At 48.2% G+C, this 19746-nt stretch overlaps 1 protein-coding gene across 9 annotated transcripts in view; it reads left to right on the top strand.

Moving 5' to 3' along the window:
• tou (bromodomain adjacent to zinc finger domain 2B toutatis) overlaps positions 1 to 19542 on the top strand; it is a 46841-nt gene extending 27299 nt beyond the window's left edge. For 4 of the 9 annotated variants that reach the window (XM_070210132.1, XM_032435953.2, XM_070210130.1 and 1 more), the window contains 16 exons: positions 2620 to 2854; positions 2956 to 3207; positions 4062 to 4540; positions 4752 to 5482; positions 5552 to 6827; positions 6884 to 7156; positions 7281 to 7637; positions 7700 to 7765; positions 7843 to 7887; positions 8453 to 8494; positions 8577 to 12704; positions 14014 to 14564; positions 14821 to 15318; positions 16006 to 16618; positions 16676 to 16797; positions 16868 to 19542. In XM_070210132.1, coding sequence (XP_070066233.1) covers positions 2710 to 2854; positions 2956 to 3207; positions 4062 to 4540; positions 4752 to 5482; positions 5552 to 6827; positions 6884 to 7156; positions 7281 to 7637; positions 7700 to 7765; positions 7843 to 7887; positions 8453 to 8494; positions 8577 to 12704; positions 14014 to 14564; positions 14821 to 15318; positions 16006 to 16618; positions 16676 to 16797; positions 16868 to 17024 — 9735 coding nt within the window. In that variant the 5' untranslated portion in view covers positions 2620 to 2709 and the 3' untranslated portion in view covers positions 17025 to 19542. Of the gene's footprint in view, positions 1 to 1478; positions 1646 to 2619; positions 2855 to 2955; positions 3208 to 4061; positions 4541 to 4751; positions 5483 to 5551; positions 6828 to 6883; positions 7157 to 7280; positions 7638 to 7699; positions 7766 to 7842; positions 7888 to 8452; positions 8495 to 8576; positions 12705 to 14013; positions 14565 to 14820; positions 15319 to 16005; positions 16619 to 16675; positions 16798 to 16867 lie in introns of those variants that run through there. The other 5 variants (XM_032435955.2, XM_070210131.1, XM_032435956.2 and 2 more) reach the window with 5 other exon arrangements.
• The last annotated feature ends 204 nt before the right edge of the window (positions 19543 to 19746 follow it).

Here is a 19746-nt window from a genome sequence, read left to right as displayed (position 1 = left end):
CAATTAAGTTTTACACGTTAGGTTACTATAAAAAAATATATTTCAATTTATTATTTTCACTTAACGGCTACTTTTGTTGAGTACATTCAGATTTGCTTCCCGAATATGAACTGATTTATCTAACTGTTGCGGTCGCTTAGCAAACTTCGCTTTGAGAGAGTTTGAGTCAAAATTGAGTGAAGTTTGAGCTGCGTCAGCAATTATGCGTGGGATAGTACTCTGATGGGAACATTGACAGTGGCGTGATATTTAGGGTGAATTGTTTATGTCTACCAAAGGGGGACAGTTTGATCTTGACCAATGTCGATGTTATCACCAGGCTCTTTGTTTACAATATTAGAAATGTTTATAATTGTGCTTATGCTTATGTGCTAAGATATGTTAAAGGGTGGGTGCGACTATGGATATGTCACTATATATATGTATATACATATATATCTACACGTCAAGTTAGCGCAAAAAAGAAAAGAAAAAATCAACAAAAGCAGCAGCAGCAGCAATCGCTTTGGTCGCTCCCTCCCCCATTCGCATTCCCATTCCCATTCCCATTCCCATACGCACGCTTCGCGCACCTTTTCATTGGCAGCGCGTCGACGACGGCGTCGCTGTCGACGTTGTCAGCGGTGACAGCGTCAACGATAAATGCTCGAATCATATTGCCAACGCTTTGCTGTTGTTTCTATTGTTGTTGTGGCGCGCGCTTGCTCAGCTCACACCCTCACACACACACACACACACACACAAATATATACGAACACATATACAGACTTTGCTGCTGCCGTTGACGACGTTTTGACCCGAGCAGAGGTCCAACTGTGCGGTTGCCATCATAAAACTTTAAGCGAAGCATAAGAAAAGACACAACAACAACAACAACAAGTAGAAGCGGGCGGGGAACGCTGGCAACAGCAAAAACAACATTACCGTTAACTCAAGTATTGTGTTCTTTTCCTTTTCCTTTTACTATTGACGCATATCGTGGCGATATATTAAGCAATTTAATATTCGTAAATGCCCCCAACCACCTCACTTACACACACACACACACACACAGAGACAGACTCCACATGCTGTGTGATAAGCAGACACATCTGTCGGCTGATGCGTGACAGCAGAAAGCGCAATAACTGTTATTAAGAAGGCAAGAGGAGCAAAAGTGGGCTACACCTTTATTGTGGCACTGTGGACTGCTAAACGTATGCTCATTAAAATGATAAATACATAAAATTATGCATTTTCTTTTTCGCAACAGAAAAACAACAACAAAAAAAATGTGTAATTATCAACCACTGTGAAAACGCGTCGCTGTCGCTGTCGCCGTCGCCGTCGCCGTCGCTGTCGCTGTCGAACACAACGTCAGCGTCGGCATCGGTCCATTCATTGCGCCTCTCACACTCGTGCCACGGCACCGCTCTCATGTTTCAATTCCACTTGTAACGTACCGAGCGCGTTTTTGTTTTCTCACATTGTCGCTCTCAGTCGCCGCGTTATCCCACAGATATTTGGTTTGCTTTTCGCCAACGCTTGTCCGTAAATAATTTCATTTGTGGATTAAAACTACAAAACGCTAACAAAAATTGTTGAAAAAAAATATGTGAAATGTATCAGAAAATACGGCTGATGCATGAAAGGTGCCGTTTTTTAAGTAAGCATCCGCGTCGACTATTGTATTTATTGTTTAAGCAGGCCGACAGACTGTCTGTGTCTCAGTCGGCTCTTAGTCAGCAGCGTCGGCAGCGCGGTGACGTCGTCGGCGTAGCGGCGGCGTTCATATGCAGAATGTGTGAAATGCAAATGCAAGCAAAACTTGAGCTGCAACAATTTATGAATGAAATTTACAAAAAGAGAAACCAAACATGTATATGTATAAAAACAACAACAAAATGTACTCAGCTAAAAAGCTACTCAAAGCAAATCGAACGGCATTTTCTTCTTTTTTTTTTTCTTTCGCTTTGTGTATGCATAGTTCGCCGCAGCACAGCGGCTTATGTATGCGCCTGTGGGGTCCGTGAATGCGAGTGTGTGTGTGTGTGTGTCGATTTTGCTTGCAATAGATTAATCGGATTATTTGTGTTTAATATTTTTGCATAGCTCTATAAAAAGGTTGCATTTTTTTGACTTTTCCTGCGTTTTGCAATGCAATTTGTTAATAAGTTGCCGTTCGCCGCATTTTTTCTGTTACGCTGTGTGTGAGTTGCGCGCTGCGCGACGCTGCGAATTCGCTCTGTTTCTGTTTTCCCCTGTATGCAGGTGTAGTGGTGAGTGAGTGAGTGAGTGAGCAAGCCGCAGCCACGGCGTCTCTGTTCGTATTCTCTCACGCATTGCTCGCACGCATACAGCTACAAGAGCGCGACCGCTGCCCGCTTCCGTTCGGGTTTTGTGTGGAAGTTGTGTGTGTAGTTTTTTTTGTAGTTTTGTTTTGATTTTCATGTTTCTTGTGCTTCCTCTTTGCGCTCCACATCGCAGAGTCGCCGAAATGGCGTTGCCAACATTAAGAGCGAAAACAAGAGTGAGAGCAGCGCCTAAGTGAGATTCGTGATGAGTTCAATTGAGAGTAACTGACATTTTAATTAATAAGCTAACCACATTTTGCATTCTCTCTCTTTTATCAACTTGCAGACAGAAGAAGCACAATAATAATTACATTATTAACAACAACAACAACAAGAACAACTGTAAAAACAAACAACACCAATTTTGCACTTTAACATGAACAAAAATGCCGGCGATGGCAGCGGCAACGACGGCAAAAACTCAAACAATCACGGCAAGGGCGGCTCCGGCGGGGGTGGCGGCGCAGGGGCGGGCGGGCCCCACGATCCCACCGGACTATTAGATGCTGCATCGCTGTTTGGTAAGTGCTCAAAAAAAAAAAAAAAAAAACACAAAATATACACATGTAGTTAACATATTTTGTAAATTGTGCGCGTTGCTTGTTCTGCTTCTTGCCTGCAGCGTATTGGGGCCGAGATCCCACTGGAGCTGCAGCCGCAGCTGCTTCAAATCCGCTCTTCAACTCGCAGTTCAATGCTGCCGCGGCCGCCGGCTTGGGCCTATTACCAAATGCTGCCGGCGCAGCGGCTGCCAATGATCGTTACTCATCAATGGCCGCAGCAGCTGCGGCAGCTGCTGGCGCCCACCATCACCAGAACACAATGGCCGTCGCGGCCTCCCAGGCCGCCAGCCTGGCAGGTCTGCATCCAGCAAGTGAGTAAAATGTCGGCATCGACACTCGTCCACATTAATTAGCATACGAACAACAACAAACGTTACACGAAATGCGAGTCGACAAGGCCAACAAACGAGACGTGAAAAAGGGTATAAGTAGCTACTGCGACGCATGCAGCAGAGCAGCTGTGTTGGCGCTGCCCGCTAAAAAGTGCGTGCGACACGTTTAAAAGAGAGCGGGAAAGAAAGGAACGAGAGTTCTGACAGAGAACCGACGCAAGTTCGAGTCCCGGTCAAGCCCAGAAAAATAAATAAAAGCAAAAATAATTCAATATCAACTTTACTTTAACACCACAGTATTTGCTGTTTGGGAATTATAGTGCAATTATTCAAAATTATTTAATAAGAGGATGTTGTGAGTGAAGGAGGAGAAGGGGAGGATGAATAGAGTGATATTCTTCTTTGTTTGGAGTTCAACAGCGAGTGTCTCGTCCAATCCGCGCGATTCACTTGAAGAAAACGCTCCTAAAGCAACAATTTCGCTTGCTGTTTTAAAGCTTTACGCTTTGTCAGCTGCTCTCTCTTGGCCAACAAAGCGATAAATAGTCAAGCATATTTTTATAATTTATTATTCTTATACAATTGTTCTCTTATACTTGTGTTATTATTCTCTCTGATAATTGTTTTAAGTTTCGTTGATTTCATTTCCTTTGAATGTTTTTGTTAATAAGTGTAATATAAATTTATTGTTTTTGTTAGATATTTGTTTGTATTTTGGGCTTTTGTAAGGTAAAGAAATATACATTCCTATATTAGCAATAAATTGTACATAGATTCAATTTCCGCCGATCGTCTGATCTGTTTGTAAAACTAATGCTAAATGTAATTTGCAGGCTGGTGGTCCATGGCTCAGTTGGCCGCACAGGATTACTTTAGCCGGCTGCAGGCCTCCGGACTGTCGCCGTTTCCCCATCCCGATCTGGCAGCTGCCTTTGGGCCCGCCGCCATGGCCATGGGTGGCGGCGGCACGGGCTCCGGTGCGGGCGCAGCGGGCGGCGCGGGCATGGTCGGAGTAGGTGGTGGAGGTGGCGCCGCGGGCGGCGGCAGCGGCTCCAGCAGCAAGTCGAACAAGTCGCGCAAGGAGAAACGCGCCGCCCAACAGCAGCAGCAGCAACAACAACAGCAACAGCAGCAGCAGAATCTGGCCAACAGCCTGAACGCCGCGGCGGCAGCAGCAGCTGCCGCAGCAGCCAACAATCCCGCCGCGGCCTTGGCCAGCATGCACGGCTTTGGACTGCCGGGCACCAGCATGCCGCCTTCCGGCAGCAGCGCCTCCATCTCGACAAGCAGCGCGGGCCACGGCGGCTACAAGGTGAGACCCTGTCTGCTGAGCAGCTTGTTTATTTCTTGTCAACTCTTATCATTCGGCAATATGCCTGCTGATCTACTTCGATCAAAACAGCCCTTGGCTGAAAGAGCTCCTCTCTTAGTTCTTGACATGAACCTTGACATTAATTAGATCCAAGGATAGTTTTTCTGTGTAATTTGTCTTAGTTTTCACTTGAATCTTCAATTTATTGCAGAGCACTGCCAGCGCGTATGGCAAGCCCTCGACAATGACCAGCAGCGGCAGCAGCAACAGTATTGCGAGTAATCCTGGCTCTGCCTACGATCCGGTCACCCTGCACAAAGAGCTGCTGGCCATGCAGGCCGTCGCAGCGGCCGCCTCCGGCTCTGGCGTGGGCGGCATGTCGGGTCTCGGCAGTGGCGGCGGCTCCAACAGTTCCTCTGGCAAGAAATCTAGCGGAGCTGGTGGTGGCTCATCGCTGCATGCCCACGGTCTGTCCAACCTGGCCATGAGCCTGGGCGCAGGCGGCAGCGGTGGTGGCGGCAGTGGAGGTGGCATCATGTCCAGCAGCAAGGCGTCGACCAACGTCAGCTCAAGCTCGAGCGGCGGCGCCTCGCTGAGTGGCATGCACCCGAGCATGTCCATGTCGCCGCATGCAAACATCTCCGGCAGCGGCATGGGCAGCTCTGGCAAGGATCGGGATCGCGACAAGAACAATCCGTCGCTCAATGCCCTCAACTCGCTCTCACAATTCGGCGCACTCGGCATGACGCCCCAGCAGAGCGTGCAGGCGGCCATGAATGCGTTTGCGGCGAGCAGCGGAGCCGCTGCCAGCGCCACGGTCACCTCCGCGGCACATCTGTCACAGCAGCAGCAGCAACAGCAGGTGGCCAGCACAACGATGGCCGGCAGCGGGAACAAAGGCAGCGCCAAGGACTACATGAGCAATGCGGCCATGATGAGCAGGTGAGCGGAAGCTCAGAATTTCGAGCAGAAGCAAGTGAATTACTAATCAATTTTGCATCTACTTTGCAGCGGCAGCGAACATCCGTCGCTGTTGGGTGTGAGACTGCCGCCGGATACGGAGATTATCAAGTACACGTCCTCCATCGTGGGCCCCAAGATACCCGGTAGTACTTCACGCGGTCGCAAGAAGACCATATCCGAAACAGAACAACAGCAACAACAGTCCACACAGAAACAACAACAACAACAACAACAACACCAAGCAGAACAACAGCAACAACAACAACAACAACACCTTACACAACAACAACAGCAACAGCAGCAAAAGGATTTAGAAAGCACAACAAATGCAATTACCTCTCTGCTTGCATTTCCAGGGCTCAGTCCGTCGAAGCGCGCCAGACTCGAAATGGAGTACGCCGCAATGGCGGCAGCAGCACAGCAGCAGCAGCATCTGCACGGCATGCTGGGCGCCGCCGGTATGCCCATGGGTCTGGGCATGAGTCCCATGGATCAGCTAAGTGGCGTCTCTAAGGCGGCTGTTTCCGCATCGTCGTCATCGTCGACGGTGACCAGCACGGCTGGCTCCACAGCCGGTCACAGTCAGAGCCACAGTCACAGCCAGAATGCGTCCAACGATCGGGTGGAGGTCATCAAGTTGCCGCCGACCATTACCTCGAACGGCGCATACAATCTGTCCAACAAGGGTTGCGGCAAGGAGCTGCACGACCTGACCACCGACCCTTCACTGGCCTCTGGTGTTAATCTCAGCTTGAAGTCGAGTGCTTTGCCCGCCACCGGCGCCATTGGCTCCGCCTCCAATCCCATTACCATAGACGACTTTGATGCACCACTGAATCTGTCCATGAAACCCTCGGACAAAAATAGTTCAAACAGCATGAACGCCACAGCAGCAGCAGGAGCATCGTCTGCTGCCTCTTCAGCGGCTTCCTCGGCGCTGGGCAATCTGGCCAGCGACTATCAGGCGCAGGGCAGCGGCGGCAGCGGTTCGAATAGCTTGCAGAGCTTGAGCTCCATAACCGCTGCCTTGGGCGGCACCGGTGGCATGCCTGGCGGATCCATTTCCGGCAGCGGCAGTGGAGCAGGCGGTGCTTCGCCTTCGCCGGCACAGGGCAGCATGCCAGCTGCGTCGGGCACGTCTAGCTCTGGCTCTGGCTCTGGGTCTGGCTCCTCCACATATAAGGAGGGACGACCGCGCAACTTGGGCCGTGGCGTGTCCAAGCCCAAGAAGAACACGGTGGCCTCGCTGCTGGCGCAGTCACGCGCCGTGGGACTGAAGCCAATGCTGGCCACGCAGCAGTTGCTCCAACAGGGCGCGGACATTGTAAGGCTATAGACTGCTCTTGGTTAGCTTTGGCTAATTGCTTTTATTTCGTGCAGGAAAAGATACGCTTGGCGCTGAGCGAGGCTAACGCACACATGGAAACGTCAACGGACTCGGAGAGCGTCGCCGCCGAGAGCGGACTTTCGGAGTCGGAGAGCGAGGATGCCAACATACTGAATGTGGCAGAGCTGCGTGTGCCCCTAGAGCTCGGCTGGAAGCGAGATACAGTCATACGCGGCTTAACCAAGCAGGGTCAGATACGCGGCGAGGTCACCTACTACGCACCGGGCAGCACCCTGCCCCTGAAGACCATTGGCCAAGTGTTTGCTGTGAGTTTGTAGGGCGCATTTGTAATTTGTAATACGCGACACACTAGCTGAAGGAGCACATTTTATTACATGCGAAAATGTCGAGAGTAAAACATGTACCCTTTTTGTTTTTGTCCCTGTTTAGCTCTTGGAGCAGCAGCCATCGAGTCTGACGCGCGAGAACTTTAGTTTCTCGGCGCGTGCCATTGTGGGCTCGTTCCTGCAGCCCGCGCCACCGCCCTATGCCAACGATGGCGAGTACATACGAATGACGGACGAGGATGTGGCGAAGCGGCTGGAGGATCTGAAAGTATTTACGCGACAGACGCTCAACGTGGAGCAGCGCATTGAGATCGCCAAGCAGCAGCAGGCGATGCGCGATGCCAAGAAACAGCAGAAGGAGGAGCTGGCCCGCAACAAGGAGAAGGCGCGCCAGGAGAAGAATGCCAAGCTGGAGCAGCAGCGCAAGGAGAAGGAACTGAAGAACCAGCAGGCCATCGAGGTAAGCACAGCACACCAAATTCCCGCACCTTCAATTACTTACGTCTAAATCCCATTTTGCAGGAGCGCAAAAAGCGTCAGGAAGAACTGGATCGCCTCAAGCAGGAGGAGTTGCTCAAGAAGCAGCAGGTCAGTTTCCAATTTATTCAAGAGCTTGTCTCTGTTTGAACTCCTTTTCAAATTGGCATTTTCTTTGCAATATTTAGGAGAAAGAGAAGCGACGTCAGGAAGCTATTCTAGCTAAAGAACAGGTACAGCATCAATTTCGCCTTCACGTTTGCCACTCTCTGCTGCGTCTCTTGTGCTCCTCCTTCTTCTGCACATGCTTTTTGTTTTGTTTTAAACATTTTATAATGTTTCTGATTTTACCTAAACTTTCTAGTTAAGATTCGGCAGTTTGTTCTTTAGTTCAAATTTTAATTTCACTTTCAACAATCCAAAGTGTAAAATATGTGTTAAATTTGCTTGCTTGTAAAAGTCTGCTCCATCGAATAACTTTTTAATAATTTATTTATATTCTTTAATAGTTGATATATACTTTCTTTAAAGACTTCTTCTTTGACAAGCTTTAGTACTTAAAGATTTCAGTGAGACAATCAAGCTTTGGTTTGCAGGATTATAAAATTGTGTTTGTATTTTTATTATTTACAAATATTTGCTATCCTGAATAGTTCTGTATTAAAGTTATTTATAATAACTTATTAATTTATAATTATCTGATGCATTAGTTGTCATATTCTCTAAATTTAGCGCTGCGATTAGCTTCCATTCAATCAAATTTTGTCATCCGTTTGTTTTGTCTCTTCTCTTACACAGGAACTGCAGAAGCAAAAGGAGCTACTGCTGGCTGCCGAAATGGTAAGCGATTTGGTTGCTTTTCATTTTTCCAGCGTTTTCTTTGTTTTCCTTATCTTTCTTTGTTTTCAACTTGTTTTCGTAGGAGCGCGAACGACGCCGCCAGCACATGAACTTGATCAGGATGCTCGAGCTGCGGCGCAAATTCGAAGAGCGTGAAAAGAAGAAGCACCAGCTGGTGCTGGATCGCTTGATACTGCGCGAGCGTCGCATGGCTGAGCGTAAGCGGGACGCGGAGATACTGCAGCTAATACGCAAACCCAGCGAGGATTCAGAGCTGCCGCAGGAGCTGAACGTGCCGGAACTGGAGCGCATCGCTGGCAATCGTTTGCCTGGACAGGCGATGGCCGATTTGCTGATGGTGTTCGAGTTCCTGCACAACTTTGGCGAGACGCTCGGCTTTGACATGGAGTCGCTGCCGTCTCTGCAGAACCTGCACGATGCGCTCATCAGCGACAGCAATGCGGACGCCGAGGAGGAGCTGCTTTCGGTGATGACGCACCTGCTGGTCTGTGCCATCGAGGATCCGGGTGTGCCCAATCCTGGCCGGCACACCACGCTGCTGGGCCAGTCGCTGCGCAACGCGGACATTACCAACTCAAACGTGTCCGAGATCCTGCGCATCTACCTGTACGCCACCGCCACCGGCGAGATTCGCCAGATGCACGGCATCACTGTGGACAGGGAGCGCGAGCGACGCGTGCCCGACCACCACCAACTGGACGCGGATACGGCCACGCACTCGGCCAAGAATCATGAGTACTACAAGCTGCTGCACGAGAACGACACATGGAAGCTCTCGCACGCACTCAAGGATCGGCCCTTCGTGGCGCTCAATCCGACACGCAAGGCACAGATGCTGGCGCACCTGTGCAACGACCTGCTGATGAACAAGGCGGTGCTGCGTCAGATCGACGGCAGCCTCGAGACCTGCGCCCAGATGCGCAAGGAGAAGTACATGACCGACATGAAGGTGCGCAAATACAAGGCCTTGCACCAGCGCAAGGCTCGCATCGAGGCCTACGAGAAGGCGCAGGCGGAGCGTGAAGCGGCCATGCAAGCGCTCCTGGCCCAACAGAAGCTCGACGCCGAACGCGAACGCGAACGTCTCGCCAAGCAGGCAGAGGCCGAGGCGGAGGCAGAGGCCAACAAGCAGGCAACGACCGAGTCGCCGGCTGAGGGAACTGCTGCGGCAGAGCCAACTCCAGGTGCTGAGTGCAACAGCGAGGAAAAAACACAGGAGGAGAAAACCAGGCAGGACCAGCAGCAGCAGCAGCAGCAGCAGACTCCAGACACGGAGCAACCACAGCCCATGGAACTGGATGGCGATGCTCCAGTGCTGATTTCCAGTAGCGGCGATTCAGTGGCACCGCTTTCCGCCGCGCCCATGTCCGAGGTGAGTCCCTCGAAGCAGCTGGCCAAGCTGGAGGAGTATCAGCAAAACGGCGGAACGGCAGCTGGAGCAACAGCAGCGCCAGATGTCGGGATGACGGCGCTGCTGCAGGCAAAGAAGAGCGGCGCACGCAATTCCATCAATGAGGATGGGCACTCGCAGAGCCACGACGTGAGCATCATTGAGGATGACCTGTCCGATTTAGACTCAGAGATAACCAACGTTGAGGAGGACGAGGACAATCGCCTGAGTGCCGACGAGCTGCAAAAGAAGCTTGACAAGATTGTGCGCGCCTCGCTCAACTGCAAGGAGGCGCTGGAGAAGAGCACCAATCAGCTGCGGGCCGCCTGCTTCGGCCAGGATCGTTTCTGGCGACGCTACTGGAAGCTGCCAAAGGCTGGCGGCATTTTCATCGAGGCTCTGGAGTCGGCCCAGAACGACATTTGCGGCTACCACGAGGCGCTGGAGGCCATGGACGAACAGCTGCAACAACAGACGCAGCAGGAGACGCCCAGCGACACACAGAATGTGGCAGTTGATGGCGCCGAGCAGCAAGAACAGCCCACACAGCTGCCGGATGCAAATGTCCCTGCAGCAGCAGCAGCAGCAGCAGCAGCAGCAGCAACAACAACAGCTGCAGTAGAGCAAATGGAGGTCGATGAACCGGCGGAACTGGATAGTGTCAAAGCACAGCTGGCGAATCACCAGCCGGTGAACGCGAACGAGAACGAGAACGAGGAGGACGACGACGATGACGATGATGTGACGGAGATCAACAAAGTGGAGCCGGAGATTGTGGACCTTGGCGACGATGATGATGAGGTGTTGCCCAGCGTTGTGAAGGCCACAGAGCCTGTCGTGGCCAGGCCAGAGATTAAGGTCAAATCGGAGATGGAGCTAATGGGACCGCCGCCCACGGTCATCTCAACGAAAACCGACTTTGAGGCCGAGATCAAGATACCCACCATTCCGGGTCTAATACCAACTCTCAGCAACAACAACAACAATAACAACAACAACAACAACAACAACAACAACAACAACAACAACAATAACAACAACGGAGGCGTCGGCAGCAGCAACGGCAACTGTGATAAGGCGGAGGCAATGAGTCAGGAGGATCTCAAGAAGGAGGACGACTGCATCATTGTGTCGACAACGCAGATTGGCGAGGACGCCGCGCCCAAATGGTTCTCGATTGTTAAGCGCGAGGTGCCGCTGGTCAGCGAGCTGCCGGCGGAGGAGGGTGGCGTGGTGGCCACAGAGCTGCAGCTCAGCTATGCCAGTTACCAGCACTGCAGTGCACAGCTGCAGCTGCAGGGCCATCCGTGGGATCTGATCAACAACATGCAGTACTACAGCATACCCATGGAGGAGTGCAAGGTGGATCCGACGAAGTTCAGTCAGGAGTGCATATTCACGCTGTCGGGACTGGACGAGAAGCAGATGCAGGCCAAGCTGGATGAGTACGAACAGGCCAAGTTAACGGTGTCAAAAAACGGTCTGGCGTCTCCTCATCGTGGCCAGCCAACCGATGAGGAGCAGCAGCAGCAGCAGCAGCAGCTACTAAAGCTGTCCAAGTCCAAATCCGAGCCGGAAGCGTTTTTTCGTTTGCGCGCTGATGCCGCACCAGATACGGGCGGCGGGAGCGTCGAATCTCCGGACTTGAAGCCCAAGATTGAACTGCGTCTGGATGAGGCCCTGTCCCAGGCGTATTACCACAACATAGCGAACATGTCGCTGAGCAGCGTGCAGACCTATATACCGATAGACATTCCGTTGCCGCTGTCGATGACGCCGGACGAGCACCGGCTGCTGGAGCAGGTGAAGCTGGCCGGCTTTCCGGAGAAGGTGCACGGCGTGTATGTGCCGCGCAGGCAGCGCTACGGTTGGTGGCAGCTGGACGACGAGCAAAAGCTGCGCCAGCTGCTGAAAACGTTGAATCCGTCGGGATTGCGCGAGCGCGAGCTGCAGGAGAATCTGACGCGCTTCCTCGGACTCGAACAGCCGCTGGGCGTCAACTATCAGCTGAAGCTGAACGAGGCTCAGGCCGAGCTGGTCGAGTACATGATGCCGGACCGTCCGGGCGACTGGAACCCCAAGGTGGCCAGGCGAGTCGAGTTGGCACTTTTGGAGCAGCTCGAATCGCTGGAAGATAAAATTGCCAGCGCATCGATGCAGCTAAAGAACTGGCAACTGCCCACGCGCAGCGACAATGACATTAATCTGGGCGAGCAGGAGGAGATGTGCGAGGCGGACTTTGTGAGCATCATACCCATGATAAGGGAGCGCATCATCGATCTGGAGGCAAATATCGAGCGACGCTATCTGAAGCCGCCGCTTGGCTCCCAGACCGGCGACGCCCACCTGGCCGTCATCGCCCAGAATCAGCAGACCTCCACACAGACGCAGAACTCCGCCTCGGCGGCGGCGTATCTGCTGCAGATGCAGCAGCAGCAGCAACAGCTGATGGCCCAGCAGCAGACCCAACAGCCCGGCAACAATCTGAACGCCTCCGTCTTTAACGAGCGCGCCATGGCCTTGGCCGCGGCTGCTGCGGCAGCTGCTCCCAGCACCAGCGTCGCGTCCACATCCTGTGAGACGATTGTGCCGCCAGCCGGAACCCTGGAGTCCTGCTCTGGCGCCGCATCGCCGGCCAGCAACTGCGACAGCGACAAGGACGAGAAGGTGGAGAATATACCCAAGGGCCTGGTGCAATGGCGAGATGCCGTCGCCCGATCCCATACCACCGCCCAGCTGGCCATGGCCCTCTATGTGCTGGAGTCCTGCGTGGCATGGGACAAGAGCATCATGAAGGCGGTAAGTTTCAGCTCTTTGTCTTTTGCTTTTGCTTATCTCTTAGCTTGGCACCCCACCACTATCCAGCCATCAGCCCACCAACCCCACGAATCCAACAACCCAACACTAAAAACCATTCAACACTGACATTGCGCCTTGAAGCCCTACTCCTTCATGCCGCAGTCAGACGCCTTTCATTCCCCATTTAGTTTTTGGCATTCATACATCTATATACTCACATTGTAACCCCATAACCAACACACAGACACACACACACACACACTCACACACATATGCACTAATCAATTTTCACCAGTTTTCTTTTAAATCGTACCTTGTTTCCTTCGAATGCCTGTGGTCCGAAGAAGAAAAGCAAAGAAATAGTCTGACAGTAGTAGAGACATATGAATATTCATATAATATTCTATGCTCTTCAAGCAGCAGCTCGCATTTTCTAGGTTTTTTTTCGTAACATTTGGAAGGCTTCTTAAATATATCTGATTATAATATACTTTTCTAAATTGGGCAAAAAATAAGAAAGTTTTCCTCCAATTAGTTTTCAAATCAATTTTTCATAATTGTGAATTCCACAATCAGTTTGTGATTTTAGCCAACAAAACGCCTTTTCATACGGCTCTATCTTAGCTAAAAAGTATTGTTTAAAATTGTTATAGTAACAAAATGATAGATAACTACAAGATATTTATAGGATTCGCTTTCCAAGTGCTTGTCTTGCCGCAATTAGTAGTTATATTTTTTGTAGCCCAATATCATGCCCAACTATTCGAAGCTTGTAGACGTTCCAAGTTCCCAAGTAGTGCTTTCTTTAGGATCATCTAGCATTTGCAATTTTGTTTGTTTTGCATGTAAACTTATGTAGAATTATCTTTCCTTTGCAACTGTCGTCCTTAATTGAACAAAATTATTGACTGCCTTGAAATTAATTCGAATTTTTTATTGTTTGTTCTGTTTCTTTCTTAACACTTTCGCTGAATGTTTGACTTGTTTGTTGTTTGTGGTGTTCAATGGTGTTCTCTTGTTCAAAATCAAAAAACGAATTTAACGCTTTCATACACACACACACACACACTCACACACACATAAACATACACCCATATACATACACACACACACACATACATAAACACGCCATTTGTTTTACAATCGAATGCTTTTGTTGCCATACCCGCTGCCGTTATCCGTTTACCCGTTTGCCCGCTGCAACGAACGCAACATTTCCTTCAAACCGACTCGGACGCAACCCCAACTCGAACGCAACTCCAACTCGAACGCAACTTGAACTGAATCTGAATCTGGCTGCGTACAAAAGTATGCAACGCCCGCAAAGAACAACAAGTCCAACAAGAAGAAAGGCAGCGCCAAAAAGCAGGCTACGCCAAAGAAGAAGCAGCAACAACAACTTGAGCAGAGCGGCTCAAAACAAAAGCAGTCCAAAAAGGACAAGGACAAGGACAAGGAGAAGAAGCAGTCAAACAAAGCAACACCGAAGAAATCAAAGCAAATGGAAAATGCTAAAGAGGCGCCAGCTGCAGCAAAAACTCCTTCGATGACCATAAAAATAAATTTGAAAGCCTTGGCGCAGAACGGATGTGACCAGAACTCGAACTCAAACTCGAACTCTGACTCCGATTCGAACTCGGACACTGACTGCAATTCGTATTCGAACGGCAAACGCAAACGACAAGGACGACGTTCAGGCACTACTACAAACTCTTGCAAATATTCAAACTCCTTACAGAATTGCCAGTTCTGCACCTCGGGCGAGAACGAGGACAAGCTGCTGCTCTGCGATGGCTGCGACAAGGGCTACCACACCTACTGCTTCAAGCCCAAAATGGACAACATACCCGATGGCGACTGGTGAGTAGAAAGCAAACCCAACCCAACCAAACCAAACCAAGCCAAATTCTTCATCCGACTCAGCCCTTTGGTCCTCATCAATCTGTTCATCCCTCGCACATTTGTCGCATCGTCTTGAATTGTTTACTTTCGTTTTATTGTACGCTCGCGTCCAAGTCCACCAAGTCCACGCCACGCACTGTACCGCGTCCCGCTCCCCAATCGCCCTGGTCTCTGTCCTGTTTGTGCGCAACTAATGAGATCCTTCTGCTTGCAGGTACTGCTATGAGTGCGTCAATAAGGCGACCAACGAGCGCAAGTGCATCGTCTGCGGCGGGCATCGGCCCTCGCCTGTCGGCAAGATGATCTACTGTGATCTGTGCCCGCGCGCCTATCACGCCGACTGCTACATTCCGCCGCTGTTGAAGGTGCCGCGCGGCAAGTGGTACTGCCACGGCTGCATCACCCGCGCCCCGCCACCCAAAAAGAGAAGCGCCGCCAGCAGCGGCAGCAGCAGCAGCAAGTCGCGACGGGATCGCGATGCCAGCACCGCGGCAAAGCGGCGCGGCAGCGACAAACATCAGCTGTTGGCCTCGGCCGGCAGCATGGAGCATCTGTGTCCCATCGATCCACACCAGCAGCAGCTGCAGCAGCAGCAGCAGCAGCAGCAGCAACAACTGCAGCAGCAGCAGCAGCAAATGCTGCTGCATGGCTCACAGCAGTCGCTCAACTCGTCGCATGACGAGTCCATGACATCCCTTCCAGCGCCGCTTAGGTGAGCGACCCTTTCAAATACATATTCCACTTTCGAACCCAAGCATTCAATTATGTAAAACAACAGTTATTCAAATACATAATACTTGATCGTGTACATACATACATTTTTCAAATAATATAATACATATCTCAAATACATGCACAACAATAACCTCCTCTCGCACTTTTGATTCACATCATGGGCAAGCACCTAACAAACTATTCAAATATTATTCGCTACGCTCCAGCAGCATAAAATTGTATTCAAGTTATTTTAGCAACAGTCTTCGAGATAGTTTAGCTAATGTCTCAGTAGAATGTACAGAACAAAAAAGATATATTTGGTTATGAAATTGATAAAAATCTGATGATAAATGTGACGAAACGGAAGCAAAGTTTTTAAATGTGGAAAAACAGTTGCTCGAACCGAAATCAAAGGTGAAATATTTACTTTTTTCATCCCTGTTCTACGTAGAATTGATCGGAAATCTGGCAAATGGTAAGATATGTATGTGTATCGGCATTTCCCAAAACTTAGTTTAACTATCTTTGTATAGAATAGGCATAGATATACATCTAGCAATTTGGAGTATTAGGATAGCCTCTATTTGAATACACTCTGGACCATTTTACATAATTCCATTTTACATATATGACTAGTATGTGTCGCCCATTGTAAAAACAAACTTTCGTTTACAATTTGCAGTCCGGCGCATTCGATTGCCTCGGCCACGTACGATGAGCAGCATCACAATAACTCGATTGATGGCACCCGTTTCCAGGCGCATCTCGGCAATAACAACGGAGGCGTGCAGCTGGAGGAGAGCGGCTCCTTTGCGACAGGCTATGCAGCGCCGAGTAACTTTGGCGTCGTGTCTGTGCCGCAGGCGATGCAGTTTGCGGCCATGTCACCGCGTGAGGTGACGCCCACACGCACACCTACGCCCACGCCGACGTCCACGCCCGTGGCGGCACCAACACCACCACCGCCAGCGCTGTCAGCGCCGCTACAGCCACCGACGCCGAACGTAACGGCGCCTGTTTTGATGCAGGCATCGCCAACGGCTTTGTTGAACGTTGCCTGCCAGTCGCCTCCGCAGCAGCAGCTGATGGCCATGCCGTCGCCGAGGACATGCACTCCAACACCGCCGGCTGCTGCTGGTGCTGGGGCTGGGACGCAAATGTCGCCGCCACCCATTAACATACACGCCATACAGGAGGCCAAGGAGAAGCTGAAGCAGGAGAAGAAGGAGAAGCATGCCACCAAGAAGCTGATCAAGGAGCTGGCCGTCTGCAAGACGCTGCTGGGCGAAATGGAGGTAAGGAAACCAAAATAAAAGCAATTACAAAAGGTTAATTGACATATGCTTCGATAGCTTCATGAGGATTCGTGGCCATTTCTGTTGCCTGTGAACACCAAACAGTTTCCCACATATCGCAAAATCATTAAAGCGCCCATGGATCTGTCAACAATCAAGAAGAAACTGCAGGATTTGAGGTGTGTAAATCATTTGTGTTTAATCTGGGTTTGATTTTAACAGAATTTTATCTCGTTTTTTGATGCGCAGCTACAAGTGCCGCGAGGACTTTTGCGTGGATGTGCGGCAAATCTTTGACAACTGCGAGATGTTCAACGAGGATGACTCGCCCGTAGGCAAAGCGGGCCATGGTATGCGCAAGTTCTTCGAGTCACGTTGGACGGAGCTCACCGACAAGCACTCCTGATATCCTCCCCTGCCGCAGCTAAATCCAGCAACAGGCACAGCAGCACCAACAGCAGCAGCAGCAGCAGCAACAACAGCTGTTGCAACTGTAGCAACTGGAAGTACAACGACGACAATGCCGCCACAGACAAGCGCAACAGCAGCACAATTCTGGTAGAGATCAGGAGAATATAGAATTTGTATATATATGAAGATGCACAGCTAAAGACAGGCAGGCTGGCAGGCAGGCAGGCAAGCAGGCAGAATTATTAGAAGGCTAAGCATAAGAAGGTAGCTGTAGTTTGTATTATTACGCATTATATTAAAACATATATATACACCAATATAGACAGTCCCAGTTCCAGGAGGAGGTCTTCAACTTGTGAATATCTATAGCCACGAACAAACCCAATGAAATGTGTATTTTTTGCCAAGAAAGAGTTAACGGTTTTTAGTTAAATTGCAAGCAGCAGCAACATTTAACTAACTATTTAGACTACAACTAAAATGGTAACGAAACTAATTAGAAGAGCCAGAAGCAGACAAACTGAACAGTTACGTGTGTCTATGCAACATTTGAACAGTATTTGCGCACAAAGCTGCTTTGCTTTGTTATTTTATTTGATTTAATTTAGATATTTGGATAGTAGTCGACTTAACTATAACTGTAACCGTAACTGTAATTCTAACTATATCTACTTATAAATCTATGCTTTATGAATTACATTGTACTTGATTTGATAGAAATCACGAAGCGCTCATTTAAGTTTTAATTTGTATCTGTACTTATACTTAGTGACCGTTCGCATCTGTTTGCAACCGCAAGCATTCATTGTATTTATATATATATGGACTAAATCCAAATCCAAAACCTAAATCTAAAACTAATCTTACCTATAATATACTCAAAAGGTAGACGGCAACGTTTTGTAAATTAATTCAAAATTAAATTAAATTTATATAAATTATAATACCGAGTGTACATTTCAACAACAACAACAACAACAACACGACAACATTTAGTGGGCATTTCTAAAGAGCCAAATAAAAAACAAAAGAACAAGTTACATGCCTTGGCAGGACACATAATCGCATAGAAATACAGTATTAAAGGAAGCACACAGAGCAACACTCACCCTCACACACACACATACACAGAAACACACACACATTTCAAACTAAATATTTATGAATAAAGAAAAGAAAAACAATCGAAAATTTAAGGCAATTTTACAGCTTAGCTTAGACACGATTTAAATGAATGTGGCATATTAGGAATCAGCCACTGCAAATTGCACAATTTTAGCTGTAAATACGACAAATTAAATAAATCAATATTATAATAAAAAATCAAATACATAACCGAACACAAATCCAAATTAAACTCTCAATCACAATATACATACAGTAAATATATGCGAGAAATGCGAAATGCGAGAATATTTATATTATGACAATTTTTAAATAAATTATTAATCATTTGCAGTGCCGCACAATAATTGAATGAAAATAAACGTTGACAGAAATACATAGAAACAATTGAAACAGAAATCATGTTCAAGCTAAGCCAAATCGAAATATAAAACAAACTTTCACCTTGAGCTGACGATTTGTTCAAGACTGAGTAGAAGCTTGAACCATCCAACAAGAAGCAGATGCATCCATAACCAGATATAGACAGAAAACCTCAACAATTGAACTACCTACAACAGAAACATCCGAATTGGTTAAAACGCAAATTGTAAGACATAATAAATAGATGTATATGTATAAAGTACTACAAATATCACAAGTACCCAATACCCACTGAGGGTATGGGAACATAACATTTTACATATATTGCATGTTAAGCCATAAACTGATATTTATAGATGTGTGTAGCCGCATGAAATAATTGAAGGGTTATTACTTTGCCCATGTAAATAGAAAGCTTCAGACTTTTCACCCCACCCAACACACACACACATACAACCCAACACAAACAAACACCCTCAACCCAATGTACATACGCATGACAGCATTTTGAAGCTCTCATAACGCACATGCACAGATGACAATGATGGTAATTGGGTTTTTGGCATTCATAGATCAGTTAAGATCAGACTACATTAAAATATATATTTAATTGGATCTCTGGCATATCGCGCTTAGAAGGACTGGATCCTTCAGGTTTAGTCGGACTTTTAGCGCTTTCGTCTCCTTTCGATGCCCAAGAAATCAATTTGAAACGTCAACTTGAAGCTGTCGACAGTAAAAACAATAACTAATCGCATGTGTGTTGTTTTTGGTGATACATTACAGAAATACATTTATTTTTAAAACGTATTTAACTAATAATAAATAATATCGTACATATACAAACTATTTAATGACAGAATATTAAACATATGATTATGGTCAAAGAAAAACCAAACACAAAAATCAAACAGCAAATCTTACGATAAACAAAATTCCCTAAACTGAAAGTAAAATCATAAAAGCTACTTTCGACATTTGTGCACTCATGGAAACAAATACAAGTAAATAATATCAAAAATGTACTCTCAAGTCTTTTACTTAAAGGAGGATTTTAATATGAATTCATTCAATAATTCAATTGGGATTGAAGTTCAACATTCCAAAATCAGGCGTTATTTACTCGAGATATTAAAAAAAAAATCATCAAAAATGTTTTCACTTTCGAACCGGCCTCGATTTTGAGAAAAAACGTGATGTAACCCATTGCTTTTTGGTCGATTTGGGTC

This window comes from Drosophila virilis, chromosome 5 (assembly GCF_030788295.1).
Source record: "Drosophila virilis strain 15010-1051.87 chromosome 5, Dvir_AGI_RSII-ME, whole genome shotgun sequence".
NCBI classification, from domain to species: Eukaryota; Metazoa; Arthropoda; class Insecta; order Diptera; family Drosophilidae; genus Drosophila; species Drosophila virilis.
This window is presented reverse-complemented; position numbering and strand designations above follow the sequence as displayed.